The sequence below is a fragment of the Pongo abelii genome, chromosome 14 (assembly GCF_028885655.2).
Source record: "Pongo abelii isolate AG06213 chromosome 14, NHGRI_mPonAbe1-v2.0_pri, whole genome shotgun sequence".
Lineage (NCBI taxonomy): Eukaryota > Metazoa > Chordata > Mammalia > Primates > Hominidae > Pongo > Pongo abelii.
In genome coordinates, this window is record NC_071999.2 from 119648842 (window position 1) to 119674828 (window position 25987).

The following is a 25987-nucleotide window of genomic DNA, read 5'->3' on the forward strand; positions in this document are numbered from 1 at the left end:
TTTTTTTTCAGCTATGGTAAAAGAGGTTGAGTTCTTGATTTGATTCTCTGCTTGGTCACTGTCGGTGTATAGAAGAGCTACTGATTTGTGTAGATTAATTTTGTATCTGGAAACTTTGCTGAATTCTTTTATCAGTTCTAGGAGCTCTCTAGGGGAGTCTTTAGGGTTTTCTAGGTAACAATCATATCATCAGCAAACAGTGACAGTTTGACTTCCTCTTTACTCATTTGGATGCCCTTTCTTTCTTTCTCTTACCTGATTGTTCTGGCTGGGACTTTCAGTACTATGTTGAAGAGGAGTGGTGAGAGTGGACATCCTTGTCTTGTTCCAGTTCTCAGAGGGAATGCTTTCAACTTTTCCCCATTCAGTATTATGTTGGCTGTGGGTGTGTCATAGATGGCTTTTATTACATTGAGGTATGTCCCTTGTATGCTGATTTTGCTGAGAGTTTTAATCATAAAGGGATGCTGAATTTTGTTGAATGCTTTTTCTGCATCTATTGAGATGATCATGTGATTTTTGTTTTTAATTCTGTTTATGTGGTGTATCACATTTATTGACCTGCGTATGTTTTTTTGTTTGTTTGTTTTAGATGGAGTTTCACTCTTGTCGCCCAAGCTGGAGTGCAATGGCATGATCTTGGCTCACAACACCCTCCACCTCCTGGGTTCAAGTGATTCTCCTGCGTCAGCCTCCCAAGTAGCTGGGATTATAGGCGTGCGCCACCACGCCCAGCTAATTTTTGTATTTTTTTTTTTAGTAGAGACGGGGTTTCACCATCTTGGTCAGGCTGGTTTCGAACTCCTGACCTCATGATCCACCCACCTCAGCCTCCCAAAGCACTGGTATTACAGGCGTGAGCCACTGCGCCCAGCGACCTGTGTATGTTAAACCATCCCTGCATCCCTGGTATGAAACCCACTTGATCATGATTGATTAACTTTTCAATATGTTGTTGGATTTGCTTAGCTAGTGTTTTGTTAAGGATTTTAGCATCTGTGTTCATCAGGGATATTGGTCTGTAGTTTTCTTTTTTGGTTATGTCCTTTCCTAATTTTGGTATTAGGGTGATACTGGCTTCATAGAATGATTTAGGGAGGGTTCCTTCTTTCTCTATCTTGTGTAATAGTGCCAATAGGGTTGGTACCAATTCTTCTTTGAATGGTAGAATTCTGCTGTGAATCCATCTGGTCCTGGACTTTTTTTTTGCTGGTAATTTTTAAATTACCATTTCAATCTCTCTGCTTGTTACTGGTCTGTTCATGGTATCTAGTTCTTCCTGATTTAAGCTAGGAGAGTTGTATTTTTCCAGGAATTTATCCATCTTCCCTAGATTTTCTAGTTTATGTGCATAAAGGTGTTCATAGTAGCTTTGAATGATCTTGAATGACTGACAGAGGTGTCAGTTGTAATATCTCTCATTTTGTTTCTAACTGATCTTATTTGGATTTTCTCTTTTCTTTTCTTGGTTAATCTTGCTAATGGTCTATCAATTCTGTCTTTTCAAAGAACCAGCTTTTTATTTATCTTTTCTTTTTTTTTTTTTTTTTGGTTTCAATTTCATTTAGTTCTGCTCTGGTCTCAGTTATTTCCTTTCTTCTGCTGGGTTTGGGTTTGGTTTGTTCTTGTTTCTCTAGTTCCTTGAGGTGTGACCTTAGATTGTCTGTTTGTGCTCTTTCATACTTTTTGATGTAGGCGGTTAGGGCTATTAACTTTCCTCTTAGCACCATCTTTGCTGTATCTCAGAGGTTTTGATAGGTTGTGTCACTATTGTCGTTCAGTTTGGAGAATTTTTTTTTTCTTGAGACGGGGTCTCGCCCTGTCGCCCAGCCTGGCACGCAATGACGTGATCTCGGCAACCTCTGCCTCCTGGGTTCAAGCGATTCTCCTGCCTCAGCCTCCTGAGTAGCTGGGATTACAGGCACCCACCACCACACCCGGCTAATTTTTGTATTTTTAGTAGAGACAGGGTTTCACCATGTTGGTCGGGCTGGTCTCAAACTCCTGACCTCATGATCCACCCACCTCGGCCTCCCAAAGTGCTGGGATTACAGGCATAAGCCACTGCGCCTGGCCAGAGAATGTTTTGATTTCCATCTTGATTTCATATTTGACTCAGTGATCATTCAGGAGCAGGTTATTTAATTTCCATGTATTTGCATGGTTTTGAAAGTTCCTTTTGGAATTGATTTCCAGTTTTATTCCACTGTCATCTGAGAGAGTGCTTGATATAATTTTAATTTTCTTAAATTTATTGAGGCTCATTTTGTGGCCTATCATATGGTCTACCTCGAAGAAAGTTCCATGTGCTGCTGAATAGAACATATATTCTGTGGTTGGTGGGTAGAATGTTCTGTATATATCTGTTAAGTCCACTTGTTCCAGGGTATAGTTTAAATGTGTTAAATTGTTTCTTTGTTGACTTTCTGTCTTGATGACCTGTCTAGTGCTCTCAGTGCAGTATTGAGGTCCCCCACTATCATTGTGTTGCTGTGTATCTCATTTCTTTGGTCAATTAGTCATGGTTTTATGAACTTGGGAGCTCCAGTGTTAAGTGCATATACATTTAGGACTGTGATATTTTCCTGTTGGACAAGGCCTTTTATTGTTATATAATTTCCCTCTTTCTGTGTTTTAACTGCTGTTGTTTTAAAGTTTATTTTTTCTGATATAAGAATAGCTACTCCTGCTTGATATTGGTGTCCATCTGCATGGAATGTCTTTTTCCACCCCTTTACCTTAAGTTTATGTGAGTCCTTACATGTTACGTGAGTCTCTTGAGGCAACAGATGGTTGGTGAGTTCTTATCCATTCTGCAATTCTGTATCTTTTAAGTGGAGCATTTAGGCCATTTACATTTAATGTTAGTATTGAGATGTGAGGTACCATTCCATTCATCATGCTATTTGTTGCCTGTATACCTTAGGGTTTTTTAATGGTATTTCTGCTTTATAAGTGCTGTGAGATTTATGCTTTAAAGAGGTTCTGTTTTGATGTGTTTCCAGGATCTGTCTCAAGACTTAGAGCTCCTTTTAGTAGTTCTTGTAGTGGTGTTGTGATAGTGACAAATTCAGCATTTGCTTGTCTGAAAAAGGCTGTATCTTTCCTTTATTTAGGAAGCTTAGTTTCACTGGGTACAAAATTCTTTTGCTGATAATTGTTTTGTTTGAGGAGGCTGAAGATGGGCCCCCAATCCCTTCTTGCTTTTAGGGTTTTTGCTGAGAAATCTGCTGTTAGTCTCACAGGTTTTCCTTTATGGGTTACCTGGTGCTTTTGTCTCACAGCTCTTAAGATTGTTTTCTTCGTCTTAACTTTAGATAACCTGATAATAATGTGCCTAGGTGATGACCTTTTTGCAATGAATTTCTCAGGTGTTCTTTGAGCTTCTTGTGTTTGGATGTCTAGGTCTCTAGCAAGGCTGGGAGTTTTCCTTGATTATTCCACCAAATATGTTTTCCAAACTTTTAGATTTATCTTATTCCTCAGGAACACCAATTATTCTTAGGTTTGTTCAAGATGGCCCAGCAAACTGGTCAGTTATAAACTATGCTGTAGGTCCTTGAAAAAAACTGGATGAGATTTCCTTCCTGTCTTGTATGTCCTTGAGAGCTTGACCTTGTAACCATGTGGTTGTGCTTTCTCTTTTCACAATGGTGGCCTGGGTTCAGGGTCCAATTCCTGGCTTAGGGAATGAGTCCTTTATCTTCTGTCTGTATTTATATGTGTTATGAGTGTGATGTTTATATATGAAAGAGCTTTGATTAATTGGTTTAATAACAGTAAGAGCTTAAATCAGATATTTTACCAGAAAATTTAAAAGTATAATTAAAGGCCTTTTAGTTCATGTGACTTAAGTAATCTTTGGGAAATAAAGGCAGTTTTAAAGATTATTGGTAAAATAAAAATATCTTCAAAAATGTAAACATTTGGTCTAAATCATGCAGGTCAGATATTAAGCTTGCTAAATGCTTTAAGGTCATAAACTGCTTCTTTGACTTTTGAAAATTGTTCAATTTACCTACTTTGGAGCATTAGATTCTAGATTAGGCTAGGGGCACTAATGCAACAATGACATTTGGCTCATTTGGTACAAGAATCTTTTTTTTTTTTTTTTTTTTGAGACAGAGTGTTGCCCTGTCACCCAGGCTGGAGTGCAGCGGCACAATCTTGGCTCACTGCAACCACTGCCTCCCAGGTTCAAGCAATTCTCCTGCCTCAATCTCCTGAGTAGCTGGGACTACAGGCTCATGCCACCATGCCCGGCTAATTTTGTATTTTTAGTAGAGACAGGGTTTCACCATGTTGGTCAAGCTGGTCTTGAACTCCTGACCTCAGGCAATCCACCCACCTCAGCCTCCCAAAGTGCTGGGATTACAGGTGTGAGCCACCATGCCTGGCTTGGTACAAGAATCTTACAGGAAGCATTGTCAAATATAAAATGGTATTTGGTTTTCTTTGGGCTATATTTGTATATATAAATGTGTTATTGGTATGTGTTCCAAAATTACTTTTAAAACTCGTATAATTCTCACATGACTTAGTGTATGTTATTCATAGATATAATTGTTATGTAAAATTTTGTATGCCACAGAAGTAATCAAATTTCCTTATCAATTGTGGCTTTAATGATGGCTGTCCGAAGATGTCTTGTCATCCACAAACAATGGTTGTCTTGTTTTGGTCCTCTTTAGAAGGTGGTTTATAATCAGCTACAGGACTTTGACAGATGTTCTTGAGTGCAGGTTTCTGATAACTTTGGTGATGGTGACATCAGAATAGAGGAAAAAACTTTCAGAATTCTTATGGAGAGCTGAAATGTCCATGAATATCAAACAGAAGTTAACTACATGGACTAAGCTAATAGAAACCAGAAGTAATCTTTTTAACTTTTTGCTTAAAATATTGCTGATCCTTTGTTTTTCAGAATCAAGGAAACTTTTGAGCTAGTTACAGCTTTTAACAATTGAGTAAAGTACACTTGTATGAACAAAATTTGGAGCATATTTGTTTCTCTCTACCTAATTTCTCCAAAATTTGGAAACTAGTTGTGAGTATTCTTAATTTATGGCAATATAGCTATTTGCATAAGTGCAATAAGAATCTCTTTTCTTTTTTTTTTTCTTTTGAGACAGAGTCTTGCTCTGTTGCCCAGGCTGGAGTGCAATAGTATGATCTCGGCTCACTGCAACCTCTGCCTCCCAGGTTCAAGCAATTCTCCTGTCTCTGCCTCCCAAGTAGCTGGGATTACAGGTGTCCGCCACCACACCTGGCTAATTTTTGTATTTGTAGTAGAGATGAGGTTTCACCATGTTGGCCAGGCTGGTCTCGAACTCTTGACCTCAGGTGGTCTGCCTGCCTCGGCCTCCCAAAGCGCTGGGATTACAGGCGTGAGCCACTCCGCCTGGCCAGGAATCTGTTTTCTTTTGCAACAGGACACAATTGGAGAAACTGCTTATTTTACCAAGGGTTTGACTAGAATGATGTATTTTCCTTTAAGAAATTAAACATGACTTATAGAGCTGATAAAGCCCCTTGGGAAAATTGACCTGATACCTTCTCTCAACAGTCCCTATACAGGGTTCCTGACCTGTGGTAAGTAAAGAATGTCACTTTCTACCAGGCGCAGTGGCACGCCTGTAATCCCAGCACTTTGGGAGGCCGAGGCGGGTGGATCATGAGGTCAGGAGATTGAGACCATCCTGGCTAAGATGGTGAAACCCTGTACTAAAAATACAAAACATTAGCTGGGCATGGTGACAGGCACCTGTAGTCCCAGCCATTCAGGAGGCTGAGGTAGGAGAATGGTGTGAACCCGGGAGGCGGAGCTTGCAGTGAGCAGAGATCATGCCACTGCACTGCAGCCTGGGTGACAGAGCGAGACTCGGTCTCAAAAAACAACAAAAAAAAGAATGTCACTTTCTCACAGGCCCAGGAGCCCCAAGTCATCTTGGAAACTCAAGAGAAGAGAAATTTACTCAACTCATAGGTATTTGAGGGTACAAACCCATGGCAGGGCTCAGTTCTAAAAGAATCTTATCTAAGATTCCTTCTATGGAACAGAGTTCCATCAAAGCCAATTTAAAAAAAGCCTGTGTGAAAAATATTCTTGCTGCACTTTATACAAATAATCAGGCCAAGTATAATAAAGTAAATCAGTCTTACCATGATTTGCCTTTAGTAAAAATGGGAAACTGGAAAGAGAAATATTATGTTTCAGGAACTATGGTATGCTGTTTTTAAATTCTAGTTTCATCAGTTGTTTTTAGATTTGCTTCCGGAATTTAGGCTAACCTTGCTTATTCCTGTGAACCAACCAGTGAACTCTGACTGCTGCTCAGAAGAAATAAGAGGGATGGGTAACGTAAAAATCTGAATCAATATTCTAATTCTGGGCACACTGGAATTGGCTAGCAACCTCATATCATCTTGGTTCCAGTAGTTGCCCAGTTCATGGAAAGCCTTCTAATTTAGTTTACTTGGAATAATTTTACTTATTTTGCTTTACTATTGTGGAATACATTGCTGTTGTACTCTGTGTAGGTATGCAAAATAAACTTGCTCAATGTTTTCTTAAACTGAACACTTATTAATTGCCCAGATACCACCTTTTGTTGGAACTCAAGAGTTATGAATAGCCCTCACCACACTGATGCCTTCTGACTGTGCTCCTCTCTACCCTGAACACAAGAGACCCTAATAGTTAGGCAGGAATGTCATCGCCCCCTATTCAGCCTGAAGAAGTTACAGAAGATGGATCTTCATCCCTCTGCAACTCTTAGGATTAAGGGTTCTCTTATAAAAGAGAAGGAGGAAATGTCAGGCATGTTTGAATCAGAGCAACTCCATCTTGAGTAGGAGCTGGGTAAAATGAGGCTGAGACCTATTGGACGGCATTCCCAGGAGGTTAGACATTCTAAGTCACAGGATGAGACAGGAGGTTGGCACAAGATATAGATCATAAAGACCTTGCTGATAAGACAGGTTGCAGGAAGGAAGCTGGCCAAACCCACCAAAACCAAAATGGCCACAAGAGTGACCTCTGGTCATCCTCACTGCTACACTCCCACCAGCTCCGTGACAGTTTACAGATGCCATGGCAACATCAGGAAGTTGCCCTACACACTGGTACACTCCCACCAGCGCCGTGACAGTTTACAGATGCCATGGCAACCCCAGGAAGTTACCCTATGCACTGCCACACTCCCACCAGTTCCGTGACAGTTTACAGATGCCATGGCAATGTCAGGAAGTTACCCTACACACTGGTACATTCCCACCGGCGCCATGACAGTTACAGATGCCATGGCAACGCCAGGAAGTTACTTTATATGGTCTAAAAAGGGGAGGCATGAATAATCCGCCCCTTGTTTAGCATATCATCAAGAAATCACCATAAAAACGGGCAACCAGCAGCCTTCAGGTGCTCCGCCTATGGAGTAGCCATTCTTTATTTCTTTATTTTCTTAATAAACTTGGTTTCACTTGACTCTATGGACTCGCTCTGAATTCTTTCTTGCGCGAGATCCAAGAACGCCCTCTGGGAGTCTGGATCGGGACCCCGTCTGGTAACAACTGCAGTCATCTCCCTCCAACACATTGAGCTGTGTGTTGATGTCTTGGAACTTGCTAGCTGTGAATTAACCTAACAATGCCATCCCCCACACTGCAACCCACACCCTGCAGCTCAACGGAGCACAGCCCATCACCAATCAATGTTATTTCTGTAAACCAACAAGAATTCCTGAAAAACAACTTTGTATCAGCCACTCCCTGTTCCCTTTTTGCCTTTAAAATCCTGATTGTAATAAAGGCCTAATGGGGCTCATATCCAAGGCCACTTGGGTCTGAGTCTTCCAGGCAGCTGTCCTCACCTTGGCTCAAGTCAACTCTTTAAATCATAATTTGCACCTCAGCCTCTTCCTTCTTGTCACCCTTAAGTAAGTAGGATCCCACAGAATTTGTCCTTTTGTGTCTGGCTAATTTCACTCAGTATGGTGTCCTCAAGGTTCACCCAAGTTCCAGAGTAGGGAGGTTTTCATACAATTTTGTAGCCCGCGTAACCTCTCTACTGTGGGAGGTGCTCCAAAAATGAATTTGGTTGACTCTCTTTCCTCTTTGAACTTTCTTGGACACATTTCTGGCTTGGTGGGCCAAGGTCTGCTAAGAAGAAACTCATCTCCGTGCATCAAAGGGGGAAATGGTGAGGGCTGTATGCCCTGGGAGCAGCCACCCTCTCAGAGGACACAGAAACAGAGCACTTTAACCTCCTTCTATCAAAGCCCTAGAAGAGGAAGATGTGCTTTAAAAACAGACTCTTCTCATTAATCCCGTTGAAGTCTCACTCACTCAGCTGCCTAGGCTGGTGTGCAGTGGCACGATCTCAGCTCACTGCCAGCTTTGCCTTCTGGGTTCAAGCAATTCTCCTGTCTCAGCCTCCCAAGTAGCTGGGACCACAAGTGCCTGCCACCACGCTAATTTTTTGTAGAGACGGGGTTTTGCCATGTTGGCCAGGCTGGTCTTGAACTTTTGAGCTCAAGCCATCCACCCGCCTCAGCCTCCCAAAGTGCTGGGATTACAGGTGTGAGCCACCGCGCCCGGCCTTTTTTTTTTTCTTTCTTTTTTCAAGACGGTCTTGCTCTGTTGCCCAGATTGGAGTGCAGTGGTGCAATCTTGGCTCACTGCAGCCTCAACCTCCTGGGCTCAACTCATCCTCCTCCTCCTACCTTAGCCTCCCAAAGTGCTGGGATTACAGGCATGAACCTCCGTGCCTGGCAGTGGGATCCTCTTTACCTGAACTGCCCAGGGACCTCCATAAGTATCCCTGGCTGGGGGCCGTGGGTTACGCCTGTAATCTCAGCACTTTGGGAGGCTAAGGTAGGAGGATTGCTTGAGCCCAGGAGTTCAAGACCAGCCTGGATAACATAGCAAGACCCTGTCTCTACAAAAAATACAAAAATTAGTGCATACCTGTGGTCCCAGCTACTCAGGAGGCGGAGGTGGGAGAATTGCTTGAGCCCAGGAGGTTGAGGCTGCAGTGAGCCGTGATTGCACCACTGCACTCCAGCCTGGGCGATAAAGTGAAACCCCGACTCTTAAAAAAAAATGGGCCAGGTGCGGTGGCTCACACCTGTAATCCCAGAACTTTGGGAGGCTGAGGCTGGCGGATCACCTGAGGTCAGGAGTTTAAGACCAGCCTGACCAACATGGAGAAAACTCCATCTCTACTAAAAAAAAAAAAAAAAAAAAAAAAATTAGCCAGGCATGGTGGCACATGCCTATAATCCCAGCTACTCGGGAGGCTGAGGCAGGAGAATCACTTGAACCTGGGAGGTGGAGGTTGCGGTAAGCCGAGATCGCGCCATTGCACTCCAGCCTGGGCAATAAGAGTGAAGCTCAGTCTCAAAAAAAAAAAAAAGTATCCCTGGCACCATGACCTTCTCACAGACAGAACAGGGAAAAGGGGGTGGGGGGGTTACATGCCTGTGGAGCAGAGCAAACCCACACAATGAGCCTTTCAGGTGTTGGGGGGCAGGAGCAGGGTGGGGGCTGTCTCCCAGGGACCATCAGTCAGTTGGCTCAGGGGCTCAGGAGCCCAGGCCCGATGCCAGGAGGCTTCTCCCCTCTACGAAGAGGACATGCAGTCAGCCCGACTGGCAAAGTGGCCGGATCAGCACCTGGCTGTGCCACCCCACATGGAGTGCCACATGCAGTCACAGCAGCCCCATGAGGTAGGTCCCAGTATTACTATTTTAGGGAAGAGAAGACTGTGGTACACGCACCCGCACACACAGGTGCACACATGGCCACACAGGCCTCCACCTCTACTATCCAGACAAGTGCCCCAGTGCACATCACACATGCACATGGGCGTGTACACAGCCTGCCCAGACACAGCCTTACGCAACACAGGGACCCACGCATGCACACACTCTCATGCATACTCGTGTGCACACAGCACCCAGACACAGCCCTCCACAACACAGGGACCCACACATACACGCACTCACTCATGCACACACGCACCACCCAGACACAACCCTCCACAACACAGGGACCCACACATGCACACACACTCATGCACACACGCGTGTGCACACACACCAAGCAGACACGGCCCTACACAACACAGGGACCCACACATGCACACACTAAGGAAATCTGGAAACACCACGTGACCTCTGGTGGCAAGGCCACGGCTGGAAGCCCTGCAGCCTCTCCGGCTTCCAGGTCCTGATGCCAAGGCCGCCCCTCCCTGAATCCACGAGGAGGTCACCGTCCGCGCTCCACACCAGGGAGGGGTTCGAGAAGCCCGGAGGCCAGCGCCGAGGTCCCCGCACGTACGCCTGTGTCCCCGGCTCTGGGGAAGGCAGCCGTCCCTTAGGGCGCCGGGAGCCTGCGCGCCGCCCCGACTGCCGCCCACCCCGGTGGCTCCCGGCGGCGTCCGGATGTGGCAGCAGCTCGCCGGCCGGGGCTTCCTCTCGCAGCAGCCGCCGCCCCGGAGGCCGGCAGCGCCCCCTGGCGGGCTCAGGCAGGAGGCGCCCGGCGAGGCGGGCGCAGGGTAGGCGGGCGCGGGACGGTGCAGCCCGAGGCCTGTCCCTGCAGGTGCAGGAGGGACCTGCCGCTCCCCTGTGCACCGAGGGGGTGGCAACCCCTCCCAGAGACCTGCTGCCCGCGGAGCCTCCCCCAGTGACTTGTGCGGTCCCCAACGGAGAGGGGGGAAGCCGAGCCCTGGAGAAGCCTGGAGACACGGGCAGCAGGGGCACTGGGCCTCGGTCCAGCCCCCTCCAGCGCCCCAGGGTCACACATTGGCCTTTATTTTCTGATCCTGAAAGTGATGCAAATGCATTTAAATTAACGCAGAAAGCAGTGACAGATAACGACGGGAAAACATACTGCACATCGGGTGTGCGTGGATAACCACTGCTCACCTTTTTTCGCGTTTCTCCTCCTTTGCCCCCTTCACACGTATTTACATATTTGAATCTACTATTTTATATTGGATTTTTTTTTTTTTCTTTTTGAGGTGGAGTTTCACTCTTGTTGCACAGGCTGGAGTGCAATGGCGCCACCTCGGCTCACTCTAACCTCTGCCTCCTGGGTTCAAGCGATTCTCCTGCCTCAGCCTCCTGAGTAGCTGGGATTACAGGCGCCCGCCGCCACCATGTCCAGCTAATTTCTGTATTTTTAGTAGAGATGGAGTTTCACCATGTTGGCCGGGCTGGTCTCGAACTCCTGACCTCAGGTGATCCGCCCTCCTTGACCTCCCAAAGTGCTGGGATTACAGGCATGAGCCACTGCGCCTGGCCTTATATTGGATTTTAAACATTAAATGGTACAATATTTTCCATTTCACAAAGTTCTTCCTCAGCTAATTTTAAATGACTGCTTATTTCACTGAATAAGACACCATGCTTTATTTAACTAATCCTTTTTTTTTTTTTTTTTTTTTTGAGATGGAGTCTTGCAGTGTTGCCCGGGCTAGAGTGTAATGGTGTGATCTCAGCTCACTGCAACCTCTGCCTCCTGGGTTCAAGCAATTCTCCTGCCTCAGCCTCCCTAGTAGCTGGGATTACAGGTGCCCGCCACCACGCCCGGCTAATTTTTTGTATTTTTAGTAGAGATGGGGTTTCACTGTGTTGGCCAGGCTGGTCTTGAACTCCGGACTTCATGATCTGCCCGCCTCGGCCTCCCAAAGTGCTGGGATTACAGGTGTGAGCCACCGCGCCGGGCCAACTAATCTCTTAATTGGTGGACATTTGTGTCACTTATGGCTGTATCTTGAGTAGTACCACGCTGAACAGATTGCTTTTCCTAAATACCGTTTCTCAAAGCTGGAATTGCTGGGCTGAGGAGCCACGCCTTCTAAAGGTTCTTGACATTATTGCCAAATTGCTTTATAAAAAGGAAGGTCCAATGTTTGGTCCCATCAGGAATGACTGTCTTGGCACATCCTCAGAGGTAGTGAGTGTTACCGATTCCTTTTAAAAATTGGGGGTTTTGGTTGTCAACTTGATAGACTCATGAGGGTTCAATTTCATGTCTTTGACCACCACGCACGCAGTATGTGGTCCGACACGGCACGTCCACCGTGGATTTTGATGGGGACAGCCCCGTGTGCTCCAGTATGTGGTCCGATACGGCACGTCCGCTGTGGATTTTGATGGGGACAGCCCCGTGTGCTCCAGTATGTGGTCCGATACGGCACGTCTGCTGTGGATTTTGATGGGGACAGCCCCGTGTGCTCCAGTATGTGGTCCGATACGGCACGTCTGCTGTGGATTTTGATGGGGGCGCCCCTGTGTGTTCTTGAGTGCAGGAGGCAGAATCCATCCTGGGGAATTTGAGCAGAAAGGGACATGGTGAGCAGTGTGGACAGCGCCCGGCTCCTTGCAGGACTAGAGGAAAGGCCTCCAAGCCCAGCTCTGTGCTGGCTAAATGAGCTTCCTTCTCTCTGCTTCCCTGGAAACATCTTTCTCTGCACACCCAGGAGACCCTATATCACCAGCTCGTCCTCATCGTGGGTCCAGAACCGGCTGTGCCCTGCCGGTCTGGGGAGATTGCGTCTCCCTGGCAGAGCTGCATGCGTCCCAGCAGCAAGGAAGGCTGGGGGTGTGGGATGTGGGACTTCTGTGCGGAGAGAAGACAGGATTCACATTGTGGGGAGCTGTCAAAACATAGAAAAATAGTCACACTTTTGGGGCTCCCATGAAAGACTGGTGTCTTATTAATGTGTTTGAGCCCCTTTGGAATTTGAAATGAAGCCGAGTTCCCTTCCTAACGACACAGAGCTCACAGAAGCCGCCTGTTCTCTTGGATGTCCACCGTCAGCTCTTTCTGGACTTTGTTCTTCCTGTATGTGTGTGGCTTCCTGCTGTTATCAAAGTCCAAGAATTTCATCAGTTTGTTATCTTATTTTGTTTTATTTTTTAACATTTTATTCATTTTTTTTTTTTTTTAAGATATAAGACCTTGCTATGTTTCTAGGCTGGCCTCAAACGCCGGGGCTTACATGATCCCCCCACCTCAGCCTCCTGAGTAGGTGGGACCACAGGTGCTGCCACTGCACCCGGCTTCTTGATTATTTTCTCATCATCATTATTGATTGAGCAATGGAAATCTGTAACTTATTTGGTGCTTTTTTTGGGTTCTTATTTCTTAAAGATTTGGAAAATTTATTTGGTGCTTTTTTTGGGTTCTTATTTCTTCAAGAGTTGGAAAATTCTTCCCTACGTGCAGATTTGCTGGTGGGTTGACTGCCCTCTTCCAGTTGGGGATTAAGGCCTGACTTCCAGTGGTACAGGCTGCAAGGAAACAGCCATCCAGAGAATTCAACAGCTCTTTCTCCACTCTTCAATACAACATGACCTGTGATCTTTTGTTCTTTTATTTTTTATTTTATTTTCATTTTTAAATAGAGATGGGGTCTCACTATGTTGCTCAGGCTGGTCTGGAACTCCTGGTCTCAAGTGGTGAGAAATAAACTCATCTGTCCAAACCCAAAGAAAGGACTCGGAGACCCGGAGGAGAGCGAAAGGGAGACTTTTTTTTTTTTTCAGACAGAGTCTCGCTCTGTTGCCAGGCTGGAGTGCAGTGGCGTAATCTCGGCTCACTGCAACCTCCACCTCCCAGGTTCAAGCAGTTCTCCTGCCTCAGCCTCCTGAGTAGCTGGGATTACAGATGCACACCACCACGCTCGGTTAATTTTTGTATTTTTAGTAGAGATGGGGTTTCACCATGTTGGTCAGGCTGGTCTCGAACTCCTGACCTTGTGATCCGCCTGCCTCGGCCTCCCAAAGTGCTGGGATTACAGGCATGAGCCACCACGCCCGGCTGAAAGTGAGACTTTTAATGATGGTCTTGTAAGATCGAGTGTCTGATGGGCAGCCACACCCAGCACAGTTTCAACAAATAATTTATCCCCTAGTGCACAGGTCCCTCCCCCGGTTCCTCACAGGCTGAGTACTCTGGGGTTACAGTCTTCTGGGACATCACCTATTGGTTGTTGGGCAGGGGCTGTAGGTGTTTTTTTTAGGGGTGTCCTGCTGCATTTTGTTGCAGCCCACAATGCATTGCAATCCCAGTCAGCCCGGGGGCTCTTCAAGTATTTGACTTATGACCTAAGTAGCTGGGCAGGCTGATAAGAACAGACAAAGACAGCTATTTTGCAGGCTAGTAAACTTTTACCTTAGACTAAACTTCTTTAGTTCGGGTGAGAGCACCTAAGGGCCGGCGGGAACGGAGGGAGAAGGGGAGGCCGACAAGCAGACACTGGCGATCCAGGCAGGGGCCTAGGACATCCTGTTTCTTCTGTAGTTTGCTGACCTAAGCCGGTTCAAGGTACTTTGTCTTGGAAACGGACCACTGTAGACACTGTTTCCTTCACTCCCCACTTGGCGTCCTTTGTTCTTCTAGGAGAAGATGCCTCAGCACTTTCACAAGTTTGGGGTGTGCACAAATGGATTTTCTAATAGGCTCCTGTGCCTTCCAGTGGCTTCCCAGGCACCACCTGGGGCTGTGGACCTGAGCCAGGCCAGTCCTCTCGCTGTCAGAGAAACGGCGTGCACTGCTCAGCTGCTCAGTCCTGGGCTTTGGGGGATACGTGACATCCATTCCTGTCAAAAATCCATGGCGGCCATAAAGATTCAGCAAATGCACCGAAGCTCAAACAGACAAATGTACAGGCACTTCCTTTTGTGGCTGGGGCTTTTTCTCCTGTTTAGGGAAACCTTTTTCTACTCCAAGCTTATAACAATATCCCAAGAATGGGGTTTGATCAGACTTCCATGTACACCAGTCTTACAGACGCCCTCAATAAGTGCTTTTAAAATAAAAGTTCTAGCTGGGCGCGGAGGCTCACGCCTGTAATCCTAGCACTTTGGGAGGCTGAGGCGGGTGGATCACAAGGTCAGGAGATCAAGACCACCCTGGCTAACATGGTGAACCTCCATCTCTACTAAAAATACAAAAAATTAGCCGGGCGTGGTGGCGGGCGCCTGTAGTCCCAGCTACTCAGGAGGCTGAGGCAGGAGAGTGGCGTGAACCCGGGAGGCGGAGCTTGCAGTGAGCTGAGATTAGGCCACTGCACTCCAGCCTGGGTGACAGAGCGAGACTCCATCTCAAAATAAATAAATAAATAAATAAAATATAATAAAATAAAAGTTCTAATGAAAGCCTGCGTCATAGCTTAATTGACAGGGGTTTTCTTTCAGGACAAGAGATGCCTGCACCATCCCGAAGCCTCAGCTGCCGGGCTAGTGCTCTCAGACATGAGGCATCAGCTCGTTTCAGTGGAATAAGCTTTCCTCCTCACCAGATTCCAAGAACCCGCGCCACCCACGGGCACAGCAGTGGTTCGGAATGCAGGCATTCCCAGCTAGGTCTGGCGTGAGCTTAAACCACCCGCTGTTAAATCCTCATGAAAAGTCACTCACAAAGTTCTCCTGCACACAGAGTTGTGGAGTTGCTGGAGGGAAGAGGGTGTCTCACAGGCCTGCTGGAACTGTTGCACCCATACTCCTTCCCTCCCTTCTGTCCAGTCTCCCTCCGTGTCCCAGAGGACACCCCAGCCCTTTGGCCGCCCATGGCCCAGGTGCAGTGGCCGAAGTCCAGCTCCCTGGGTCTTGCTCCGAGGCCGGCACAGTCTTGACTGGCCCAGAGAGGATCTGGGGAGCGCATGGCCTTGTTTCTCTAAGCACACCCTAAGGGGTTCTTCTCCCACTTGGGGCCTTGCCCCAGACCCTCCCTCCTGCCCAGGATCGCTGCCCCAGGCTGGCCACATTCACCCGATGGGGGGTCTGCCCCTCGCCCCAGGCCTAAGTCCTACCTCATTTATGCAGCTGCTTCAACAATGCAAGGAAGAGATTTGTAATGGGAAAGGTATTTTATTTCTTTTTGAAATTATTTCCAGCTGAATGATGTTAGTAAAAATACAGACAGAATACAACAAATGACATTTAGTAATTTTTTCTGACTAACCCATTTTAGGGTTGTTTATATACAAAGAAGAATACGAACAAGAAAAAATTTAATAAATAGCTGTAGCCTAATACATAACCGAAAGACCGTAACTCCAACAGCAGAGATACCCTGAGAACAGAATAAGGAGGTGGTGCTGAGCGTGTAAAATCCCAGACAATGACCCTCCCTGAGCGAGTGTCCTGAACATGACCACATTCTTGTAGCCGTCTCGGGACCTTCTTGCCACCTGAGTGCCTCCCGCCTGGCTGTTGTCACTCGCACCCACAGACCTGCGGCTCACAGCAGGCCTGTCGACAGCCGGAGGAACCGTAAAAAACTGCAGGGAGGAGGCAGTCAACGAGTCGCTCAAATACACAAAATTAATGTTAACTAAGAAGCTAAAATAAATATCCTCTTTTCTTTTTTTTTTTTTTGACAGAGTCTCGCTCTGTCACCCAGGCTGGAGTGCAGTGGCGCAATCTCGGCTCACTGCAAGCTCCACCTACCGGGTTCACGCCATTCTTCTGCCTCAGGCTCCCGAGTAGCTGGAACTACGGGCGCCCACCACCACGCCCGGCTAATTTTTGTATTTTTACTAGAGACGGGGTTTCGCCGTGTTAGCCAGGATGGTCTTGATCTCCTGACCTCGTGATCCGCCTGCCTCGGCCTCCCAAAATGCTGGGATTATAGGCATGAGCCACCGCGCCCGGCCTCTTTCTTTCTTTTTTATTTTTTTTTAAAAAAACAACTTTGGGTTTTATTTAAAATGCCCGTGGGGGTGGTTAGCACACCATTCTTCTGCTATAGTTATTTCACCCCAGGAGGGTGTGGACCTTAGCAGTGTGGAAGTGATGGTCGTACCTGCAGTGTGAGTATTTCCCCGCGCTATCTTCTAACTGCCCTGTCTCAGCTTAGTGTGAACGTACGGACCATTCTCAAATCCTCATGAAGTCACTGGCAGTTTTTTCCTGCACACAGAGTAGCTGTGGTGTTTTTGAGCTGAGGGCAGTGTCATGCTGGGCTGCATCTGGCACACGGAGAGGACAGGCCAGTCGAGCAGGTGGCCTCCTGGCCCCTCACAGACTCTGTGCCCGCCAGGCTGTGAGAGGGGTTCAGGCACGACACTTCCAGAGCTGTCATCTGGAGGAGATTCTCATCATTTTTTCCACCACTTAAAATAAAACCACTCAATGCCTTCTCCAGTGCACTCTCTGGTCTATTTAAAAATAGCAACGCAAGTCCCACCGCTTCTTATTTCTAAAGGGAACAGCCAGTGAACATATTTTTACCTCCCGTGTCTGTCATCACGTTCTTGCCACTCATTGCCTCAAATTCAAAATAGGTAAAGAGTGAGGGCCGCACCGCTGTGCCTGGAGTGGCAGGGGCAGCCACACAGACCTGGGGGTCCCTGAGCTCCCCCAGCTCCAGGGAGGACACCCCAGGCATGAACAGGGGCCGCCAACAGGACAAAGAGGCCACTCTGTCAGCCTCTGCTGGACCCCTGAGCTCCTCTCTCATGGGCCTCTCTGGTTGGGTGGCTCTGAGAGGCCAACTCCAGCCCCAACTGCAGGCTCCCAGGACTGCAGGGGCAGGGACTCCGGGGGTCCGTGTGCTTCGTGAGAGAGGGGACCCTGTCCTCCTAGCAGGGGTCCAGCGGCACCACAGCAAGACTTCTGTGGCCAAGTACACGCCATGCTCAGCTCTGCCCCCACCCGCACCCCCAGACCATCCTGTGTGCAGCTGGGCTGCCCCGGGACCCACACACGCGAGGGGCACCCGGCGCTCGGGAGCCTCCACACACAGCAGCTCGCACTTAGAACCCACACGCCAAGCAGAAACCCCTCGAAGTGGGCTGGGAGCACGGACCCCTGATTTATAGAGGAGGCACCGGGGTCCTTGTGAGGGGAGCTGTGGGGACCGGCCCCCCAGAGCTCAGCACAGCCCGGCCCTCCTTCCAGACACCAGCACTCGCATGTCCTAGCAGGTGAGGATGGGTCAAACCTGCTGGATCTGAAGTTAATTGTTCGACTGGAAGGAAACCTGTACGCTCCCTGGAGCATGACGTCATGCCACCTCCTTGGCGCCGCAGAGCCAAAGCCACTGGTGTCTGCCGGGATGGACCTTCCCTGGTAGAAGAGACCTCAGCCTCGCCGTGGGTAGGACGCACCTGCTAAACGCCCTCTCAGAGCCGACATTGGAAAACACCTTCTTCTAAAGGAACATCCAAGTCAGAAAACAGAGGTGCTCGCAGCAGGCGCCAAAGCGCCTTTGCAGTTTCAGGAAACTGCTCAGTAGCAAAGGCAGAAGATGCCAAGACACCTTCAAAAAGCAGGAATGAACTTTCCACAGGGAGGGCACCACCAAAAACGAGGGTGCAGGGCCATAGGGCGACAGGCTGCATCGATTCACGCTGAAAATCCGGCTGCTCCGGGGCCACTCAGGCAGCCATGTGGCCTCAGGGGTCAGGGTTTCAGAGGCCACTCAGTGGCCTGGGACAATGGATCGCGACACGGAGGCGCACGGCTCCATCATGGGGAAGAATGTGCTTTAAAATAGATGCATGGAGGAAGAGCCTAAAAAATAGTCCAGAGTGGCAACAAAAATCATCTCGAGGCAATGTGACCACAGGTGGCTTTGATTTCCTTCTTGTGCCTCTAGACAGCACTCAAATATTCCAGCCTGAACATGCATTACCTCAGTACCTGAACAAGGCCGGAGTCGTGGGCCGTCTCGGGCCAGGGCAGGAAACACTTCTATGCTGTTCGGGAGGATGGAGGACAGACAGCGAGGCCCTCCGGTCACTGGCACCAGTGGCGCCACCTGCAGGGACTGCAGGGAAGGGCGGGCGGGCTCCCATTCATTCTCCCAGCACCCAGTTTCCAGATGAAGCTTCCTTGGGATCCTGGCTTCCCAGGGCTCCGCACTGTCCCTTTCTCAGAACTTAACGTGGGCATTTCCTGAGGCCTCTTTCTCCGGATGAGCTGGCTCCGGCCTGGGATCCCAGCGTCCCCACACCCTCTGGTGACCACCACATGGCCCAGCAGCCACGCGGCACCCGGAACCCGCCTGGGCGTCTGAGGCTAGAGGAAGCTCTGCCCTTTCTTTCGAGTCATGGGGGTGGGGCGGTGTGCGTCACTTTGGGCCCATGGATGGTGGGTGCCATGCGGCCATGTCAGAGCAGGGCACGGCGGGGTGTGGGCAGGGAGCCATGGGAGGTGGCCCTGTGAGAGCTGGGGAGGCGTCCCAAAGTGCCAGCATCCTGCAGATCGAAGGGGACGCACACACCGTGCCACTGCGGGAGGTGTGAGCTCCACGCTGCAGGCTGTGTGAGAGAGGGGTGAGCCGGCGCCCTCGAGTGAAGACACAAAGAATCCCGAGGGCCTGGTGAGGCCACAGGGCCTCGTGGCTTTGTGGGGTGACAGGGACCCAACCCACATGTAGCTCAGTCCTCCCAAGGTCAGCTTGTGAAGAAGGGAAAGAAAATTATGGAAACAGGCGTCTCTGTAGGGGATGCTCCAAGACACATTTGGAGGCAGGAAAATGCCTGAAGTCCCTCGATGGGTGGATGTCACAGTGCTGGGCGAGCCACGGTGTGGACTCGGGGCCTCACTTTGGGAGCTCAGACGTGTCGCTGGCCCTGACGCTCATTGGTCTGAAGGACAAATCAAAGGCCCTCTGGTCACGGAAGCTCTGGGCTTTGTACTTGGCCAGGCGCCTGGACCTCCGGCGATGCTCAGGCTCCGATGCCTCCATCCTGTCCTGCGGGGACCTCTCAGCCCCAGGGTGGTCTGGGGGCCCCTCCTGGGCCGGGGCCTGGGAAGTCCCGCAGCCCCCAGCCTCGGGTGTGGGCTCAGTTGGGCTCTTTCCCAGCCCCGGGGGGTGGGGGGCAACGCTCTTGCCCCTGAGGGGGTGGCTTCCTGGGGGTGGGTGCCAGGCGCTGGGCTCCCCCAGGCCACTGCCCCCCGACTGTCCACCATCCCTGGGGGCTGGGCTTCTGGACCCCCCATGCCTGCCAGCAGCATCCACTCCCTCAGCTGTGCCACTAATGGGCTGCTCCCAGGCCCGAGGTGCCATCCCACTTGTCAAGGCCTGTTCCCGACCCTGTTCCCGAGCCCGTTCCTGCGCCCCTTTCTGGGTCTGCCTCTGAGCCTCTATCTGGGTCTGCTCCCAGCCCTGATCCCAAGCCCATTCCTGAGCCCCTTTCTGGGTCTGCCTCCGAGCCTCTATTTGGGTCTGCTCCCAGCCCTGATCCCGAGCCCGTTCCTGAGCCCCTTTCTGGGCCTGTTCCAGAGCCCGTTCCTGAGGCCCTTTCTGGGCCTGACCCTGAGCCTCTATGTGGGTCTGCTCCCGACCCTGTTCCCAAGCCCGTTCCTGAGCCCCTTTCTGGGTCTGCCTCTGAGCCTCTATCTGGGTCTGCTCCTGAGCCTGCTCCTGGGCCCGTTCCTGAGCCCCTTTCTGGGCCTGACCCTGAGCCCATTCCTGAGCCCGACCCTGAGCCCGTTCCTGAGCCCCTTTCTGGGTCTGCCTCTGAGCCTCTATGTGGGTCTGCTCCCGACCCTGTTCTTGAGCCCGTTCCTGAGCCCCTTTCTGGGCCTGACCCTGAGCCTCTATCTGGGTCTGCTCCTGAGCCTGTTCCCAAGCCCGTTCCTGAGCCCCTTTCTGGGTCTGCCTCTGAGCCTCTATGTGGGTCTGCTCCCGACCCTGTTCCTGAGCCCGTTCCTGAGCCCCTTTCTGGGTCTGACCCTGAGCCTCTATCTGGATCCGTTCCCGACCCTGTTCCCGAGCCCGTTTCTGATCCCCTTTCTGGGTCTGTTCCTGAGCCCATTTCTGGGCCTTTATCTGGGTCTCCCACTGGGTCTGCCACTGGGCCTGTCCCTGAGCCTCTTCCTGGGCCCATTTCTGAACCTGTCCTTGAATCTGTTTCTGGGTCCATTTCTGGGCCTGTCCCTGAACCTGTCCCTGGGTCCCACCCTGAGCCTGTTCCTGTGCCTGCCCCTGGGCCTCTATCTGGGTCTGCCACTGGGCCTGTTCTTGAGCGTGTCCCTGAACCTGTCCCCAGGCCCGATTCTGAACCTGTTTCTGGGCCTGTCCCTGAACCTGTCCCTGGGTCCCACCCTGAGCCTGTTCCTGTGCCTGCCCCTGGGCCTCTATCTGGGTCTGCCACTGGGCCTGTTCTTCAGCGTGTCCCTGAACCTGTCCCCAGGCACAATCCTGAACCTGTTTCTGGGCCTGTCCCTGACTGTGTCCCTGGGTCCCACCCTGAGCCGGTTCCTGTGCCTGCCCCTGGGCCTCTATCTGGGTCTGCCACTGGGTCTGTTCTTGAGCGTGTCCCTGAACCTGTCCCTGGGCCCATTCCTGAACCTGTTTCTGGGACTGTCCCTGGGCCGCCGGGCTTCCCAGCCCCTTGGGGTCCCCTGGAGGCACAGCTGGGTTCTTGGCAGCCCTGGTGCCTTCTCCCCACGTCGTGCTCCTCCCCTGCTCCTCCCAGGGTCCCTGTAGATGCTGCTGACCTTGGTCACTGCGCTGGCAGGCGCCCCCAACCCCAATGGCCGTCCCTTTGTCCCCGGCCAGATCCTGTGCCCACCGTGTCTGAGGCTCTTTTGCTGGGTTCAGCACAACCTTCGGGCCCGAAGGCGCCACCCTCTTCCCCGCACCCCCGGGCTGGGGGGTCTCCTCCTGTGCCTGGTGACTCTGTTGCCTCCCCAGGTCCGCCTGTGTCAGGGGACGCTCATGGGATTCACCTGCCTGTGTCCTGGGCTCTGGGACACTGGCCCGGAGCTTTGCCTGTGTGTCACCAGCAGTAGGGGGCAGGTGTGCCTGTAGATGGGGAGGGCCCCGCTGGTGGGTGCCACCTACCAACCCCATGTCCACCTCCGCAGGAGGCACCGCGGGAAGCAGATGGTCAGGCTCCGCCCCACGGGAAGACCTGACGCCCTCCCTGCCCTTTGCCTGTGGGTTCTCAGGAGGCGACGGCGGGAGGCCAGGGCCATAGCTGGGGGACTCTGCCATGCTCTTTGCCTGTGGCCTAGGATGATCAGAAGCAGGAATTCCAGACTTTGTCCTGAAACCCAAAAGGTTTCCTTCCACAGCCACATCCTTTCTGCCTCCTACAGCTGCCGTATGTCTGCTGCCTGCCGACGTGTTTGAAATGTGTAATCGGGGCGCCTCTGGGTGCCGGGCGAGGGCTGCAGCGTCCTCCGGGTGCTGGGCGAGGGTCGCAATGTCCTCTGGGTGCTGGAGGAGGGCCACGCCTCTCAGGAGGCTCGTCCCTGCTGCTCCACTCTTGGGCTCCGAGGATCCCCCGGGGGCCAGGAGGCCGTGGCTGTGGGGGTCTCGAGAGAGAGCCTCTCCTCTGGGGTGGCTTTCGGACAAGGCTCTGCTTCCCCACTGGCCCAGCATCTCTGGCTGTCCCGCTGTGCGGTCTCCAGGGCTCTGGGTGCTGCCTGGCGCTGGTGCAGGCGTGGCGCGGCTCGCAACGCTCCCTGCAGCTGCCATCGCCCCACAGGCTTTCATACCTGGTTTGGGTCGTTCATTTAATGAGGATGGTGGGTTCTCGCGAACATCATGGCTGGTGATTTCCTCGGCAGCCTTCAGGGGCTGAGAAGACTCTATTAGCGGCGGCCTTCTGCATTCCTCCAGTGCGCCGGGCACGGTCGTGCCCATCGGGGTGAGACCCTCAGGCCCCGTACGCCCCTTGGATGATGCCGCCAGTGACATGGGGGCTCCTGTTGGGTTTCTCCCGGTCAGGGACAGCACTTTCTGGCTGCTGGAGGCATGGCTGGTGTTTCCCCTCAGAAGGTTTTGTGAGGCTGCAGGATAATTTGTTGCGGAGCCCTTGTTCTGCGTTGATATTTCATTATATTCCGGCAACAGATGCTTCTCATCTCTGAGCTCAGAGGTCCTCTCTCCTGAAATATCGTCAGGATTCCTGGGACCGTGTGAATTCTCAAAGCTGCCTTTGTTTTCCTTCCCGCCAGCAGGATCCGTCTGGAGTCTCTGTGTCAGAAGTGTCTCTGGGACACTGTGGTCGGCACCCACAGCCCCTCTTGCTGCTGCCGGATGCGGAGCTGCCCGTGGCCCCAGCGGTGAAGAGGCCTCGAGTCCTGCCTGCATCCCTGAAAGCTTGCTCGGTTCCACTGGGGCTCGGTGACCCCTTCTGTTCTCAGTCACGGTGGGAAATTCTGTGTGTGCATTTTCAACCACATTCTCTCCTCCAAAAATACAAGAAGGTTTGTTTTCACCACTTGACGTATTTTGCAGCCTGGTGGGAGGGGCTGGCATTTCATGGACAACTGGGATTTGGACAGTTATCCGTGGAGGCTCCGTGGCAGGCTGTGTTCTCCGAGCAGCCTGGACCGATGGAGCGTTCAGGGGTGGGATGTGTTCTGGCACCTTCTGTTCTGGGAAGTACTTCTGGGTGGCAAAGAGGGGGTCTCTCCCTGGGTCTGGGAAGCCTGCTCCTTCCCTTTCATCCTCTGAACTGCAAACAGTCATGGCGATTTCAGGGCCCTCCCCTGCACTCTCGCCTGGGGGCCCAGGAGACCACGTGAGTCTGGCTCCCCTCACCTCCTGGATGCCTCCTGCGGTGCTGTCTGTGGTGGGGTCTGCTGTCCCGTCACCTCCGGCTGATCCGGTGCCCCAAGGGCTGGCTGGTCCCAGTGGGGATGATGCAGGCACAAGGCCAGAAAAGACTCCACCTGTGCAGGGAGCACAAGAGGGGGCCAGCGAGGGGACAGCGTGGCCATCCCTCCAAGCCATCACCTGGGGTGTCACAGGCTTCCAGGGCCTTGGCTGTCTTTGGGGCTCCTCCTCCAGGGGCCCCTTTCCCACTGCTTTGTTCCCACTGGGCCCCGTCTCCCTGGCACTAGGCGGCACGCTGGCTTCTCCTCTGGGTGGACGCCTTGCCTCCGAGTGGCTGATTTTGGTGCAGTGGGACAGCCAGCTCCTGGGGCCACAAACGACGGTGGCGATGCTGAGGGCCGGCAGGGGCTCGGCCGTGCAGGCCAGAAAGCGGGCAGGGGGCATCTTGACGCAGGTGCTGGCCATGGTAGCCGTGTGCAGCACGCGCACCTCTGGCCGGTGCATCCTCTTCCTCTGCAGGTTCCTCTTCTTCCGCTCCTGCGTGTGCAGCCTCAGCGCACTGGCCTCGGAGTACAGGCAACTGTTCTGCTCGAACTTCTCCCGCAGCTTGGACAGCACCGAGCTCTTGCCCATGATCTTCGGCAAGAGGCCCCTGGCGGCTTTGGGCCGCTCCGCAGGGGGCTTCTCACGCGCTTCTTTCTCCTTCGCCTCCTTCTCCTCGGCGGCCAAGAATATCTTCAGGATGTTTTTCACGGTGCTCTTCCCAGCCGGGTGGCCCCAGCGGGGCTTCTCGCTGAGGCAGGCCTTTGGGGCCGGCTCCTTAGTCTTCTCCAGGAGCTTGTTGATGGTGGCACCCACAAGGCCCCCACCCGGCCCCTGCTTGTCCTTGGAGATCAGCCGGCCCACCTCCCGGGTCCTCTTGAGGTAGCGCTCCCGGCCAGTGCCCAGGAACTTGGCCTGCAGGAGCTGGAAGCGCGTGGGCCGCTGGGTGGCCTCCTGGGTCTGGGGCTGGTGGCTGGGCCTGCTCCCCACGGCCTCTGTCCCCGGGGGCCGGTCTGCGCGACCCGTGACGTAGAGCAGCAGGCTGCTGAGGATGGAGTGGGCGGCCGGGTCACAGGCCAGCTTGCCCATCTTCTTCTTCAGGGTTTGGGCGTCCACAGACATGACGTCACTGCAGGTCTTGCTGCTCTTCTGGCTGCAGAGAAAAAGGAATCGTCACCTACTTCATCATCATTTTTTTCCAAGATGACTCTATAGAACATTTATCATGGGGCAATCCCACCTTTTCAGGGGCCCCAAAAGTCTGGTAGGGAGAAAAAGAGATTAGAAGCCAGGAGCTGTGGCTTCTGGGCTGTCCCTGCTGTTAATTCGGGGTTGTCAGGGATGCCAAAGCTTTTCTGGGTCACTGTTTCCTGTTAAATGGCAGGAACTTCTGACACACGCTCCTCCTAAGGGCATTGAGGAGTTGACGTTGAACAGTTTTGTGAAAGCGTTTGGAAAACCACTTTGCATATGCAACATATTAAAAAAATTTTAACAAACATACTTTGCTTATACAGTAGGTAAAAACGCATGTATAAAGAAGTGTCTATTCTCTGTGTGGCCTATGTATGTCTCTACCTTTAAGTATGAAAGATAAAATTAACAGCATAGTTAAATTCTGCCATGATCCCAGGGACCTGGGTCCCTACAGCAGAGATTCTGAAGATTCAGCAAACCGCTCAGGCTTGGGGTGGGCGGAGAAGGCAGAAAGAGTTTCCTCACAAGCTCCTGGGCAGGAATCAGCACTGCAGTGGGCAGCGCCCCCCAGAAGCAGGGGAGGAGGGGGCTGCAGAGAGGAGGGGAGGAGGGGGCTGCAGAGAGGAGGGGAGGAGGGGGCTGCAGAGAGGAAGGAGGAGAGAGCTGCAGAGAGGAAGGAAGGAGGGGGCTGCAGAGAGGAGGGAAAGACTGGGCTACTGAAAGGAGGGGAGGAGGGGGTTGCAGAGAGGAGGGGAGGAGGAGGTTGCAGAGAGGAAGGAAAGAGGGGGCTGCAGAGAGGAGGGAGGAGGGCTGGGATCACTTGGCTGGGTCTCCAGAACCCCTTTCAAAATGGCTTAGAGGAGCCACTGAGGCTGAGGGCTGCCACCCTTTCCCAGTGAGATGTTTTTCTGCAGGTCCACCAGGGATTCCTTCCCACCAGCCCAGCTTTCAAAGAGATGGGACCAAATGGGTCCTGGCTGGAGAGACAGGGTCTTTGTGATTTGATGGTGTTTTCTGAGCACGGGTCCAGTGTAAGTTCTGCTCCTGAGCAGCCGTGACCACAGGAGCAAAGCTGGAAGGTCTCCCCATCTGTGGCAGGGGGTGGAGCTGTCTCTGACCTCCCCAGATGGTAATTTTGTGTAGATGCACCCAGAATCTTAGCTGTCACACCTGTTAGTCATTCATTCTAAGGAAATCATCAGGGATGAGG

The 25987-nt window shown here is 51.5% G+C and overlaps 1 protein-coding gene across 2 annotated transcripts in view; it reads right to left on the bottom strand.

Annotated features, from left to right (window-relative positions):
* Nucleotides 1–15861: 15861 nt before the first annotated feature.
* Nucleotides 15862–25987, bottom strand: part of ADPRHL1 (ADP-ribosylhydrolase like 1) — a 48794-nt gene continuing 38668 nt past the window's right edge. The window contains exon 2 of one of the 2 annotated variants that reach the window (XM_024257684.3): nucleotides 15862–24733. In XM_024257684.3, the coding sequence (XP_024113452.3) occupies nucleotides 19564–24702 (5139 nt within the window). In that variant the 5' untranslated portion in view covers nucleotides 24703–24733 and the 3' untranslated portion in view covers nucleotides 15862–19563. The remainder of the gene's footprint in view (nucleotides 24734–25987) is intronic. The other variant, XM_054529299.2, reaches the window with a different exon arrangement.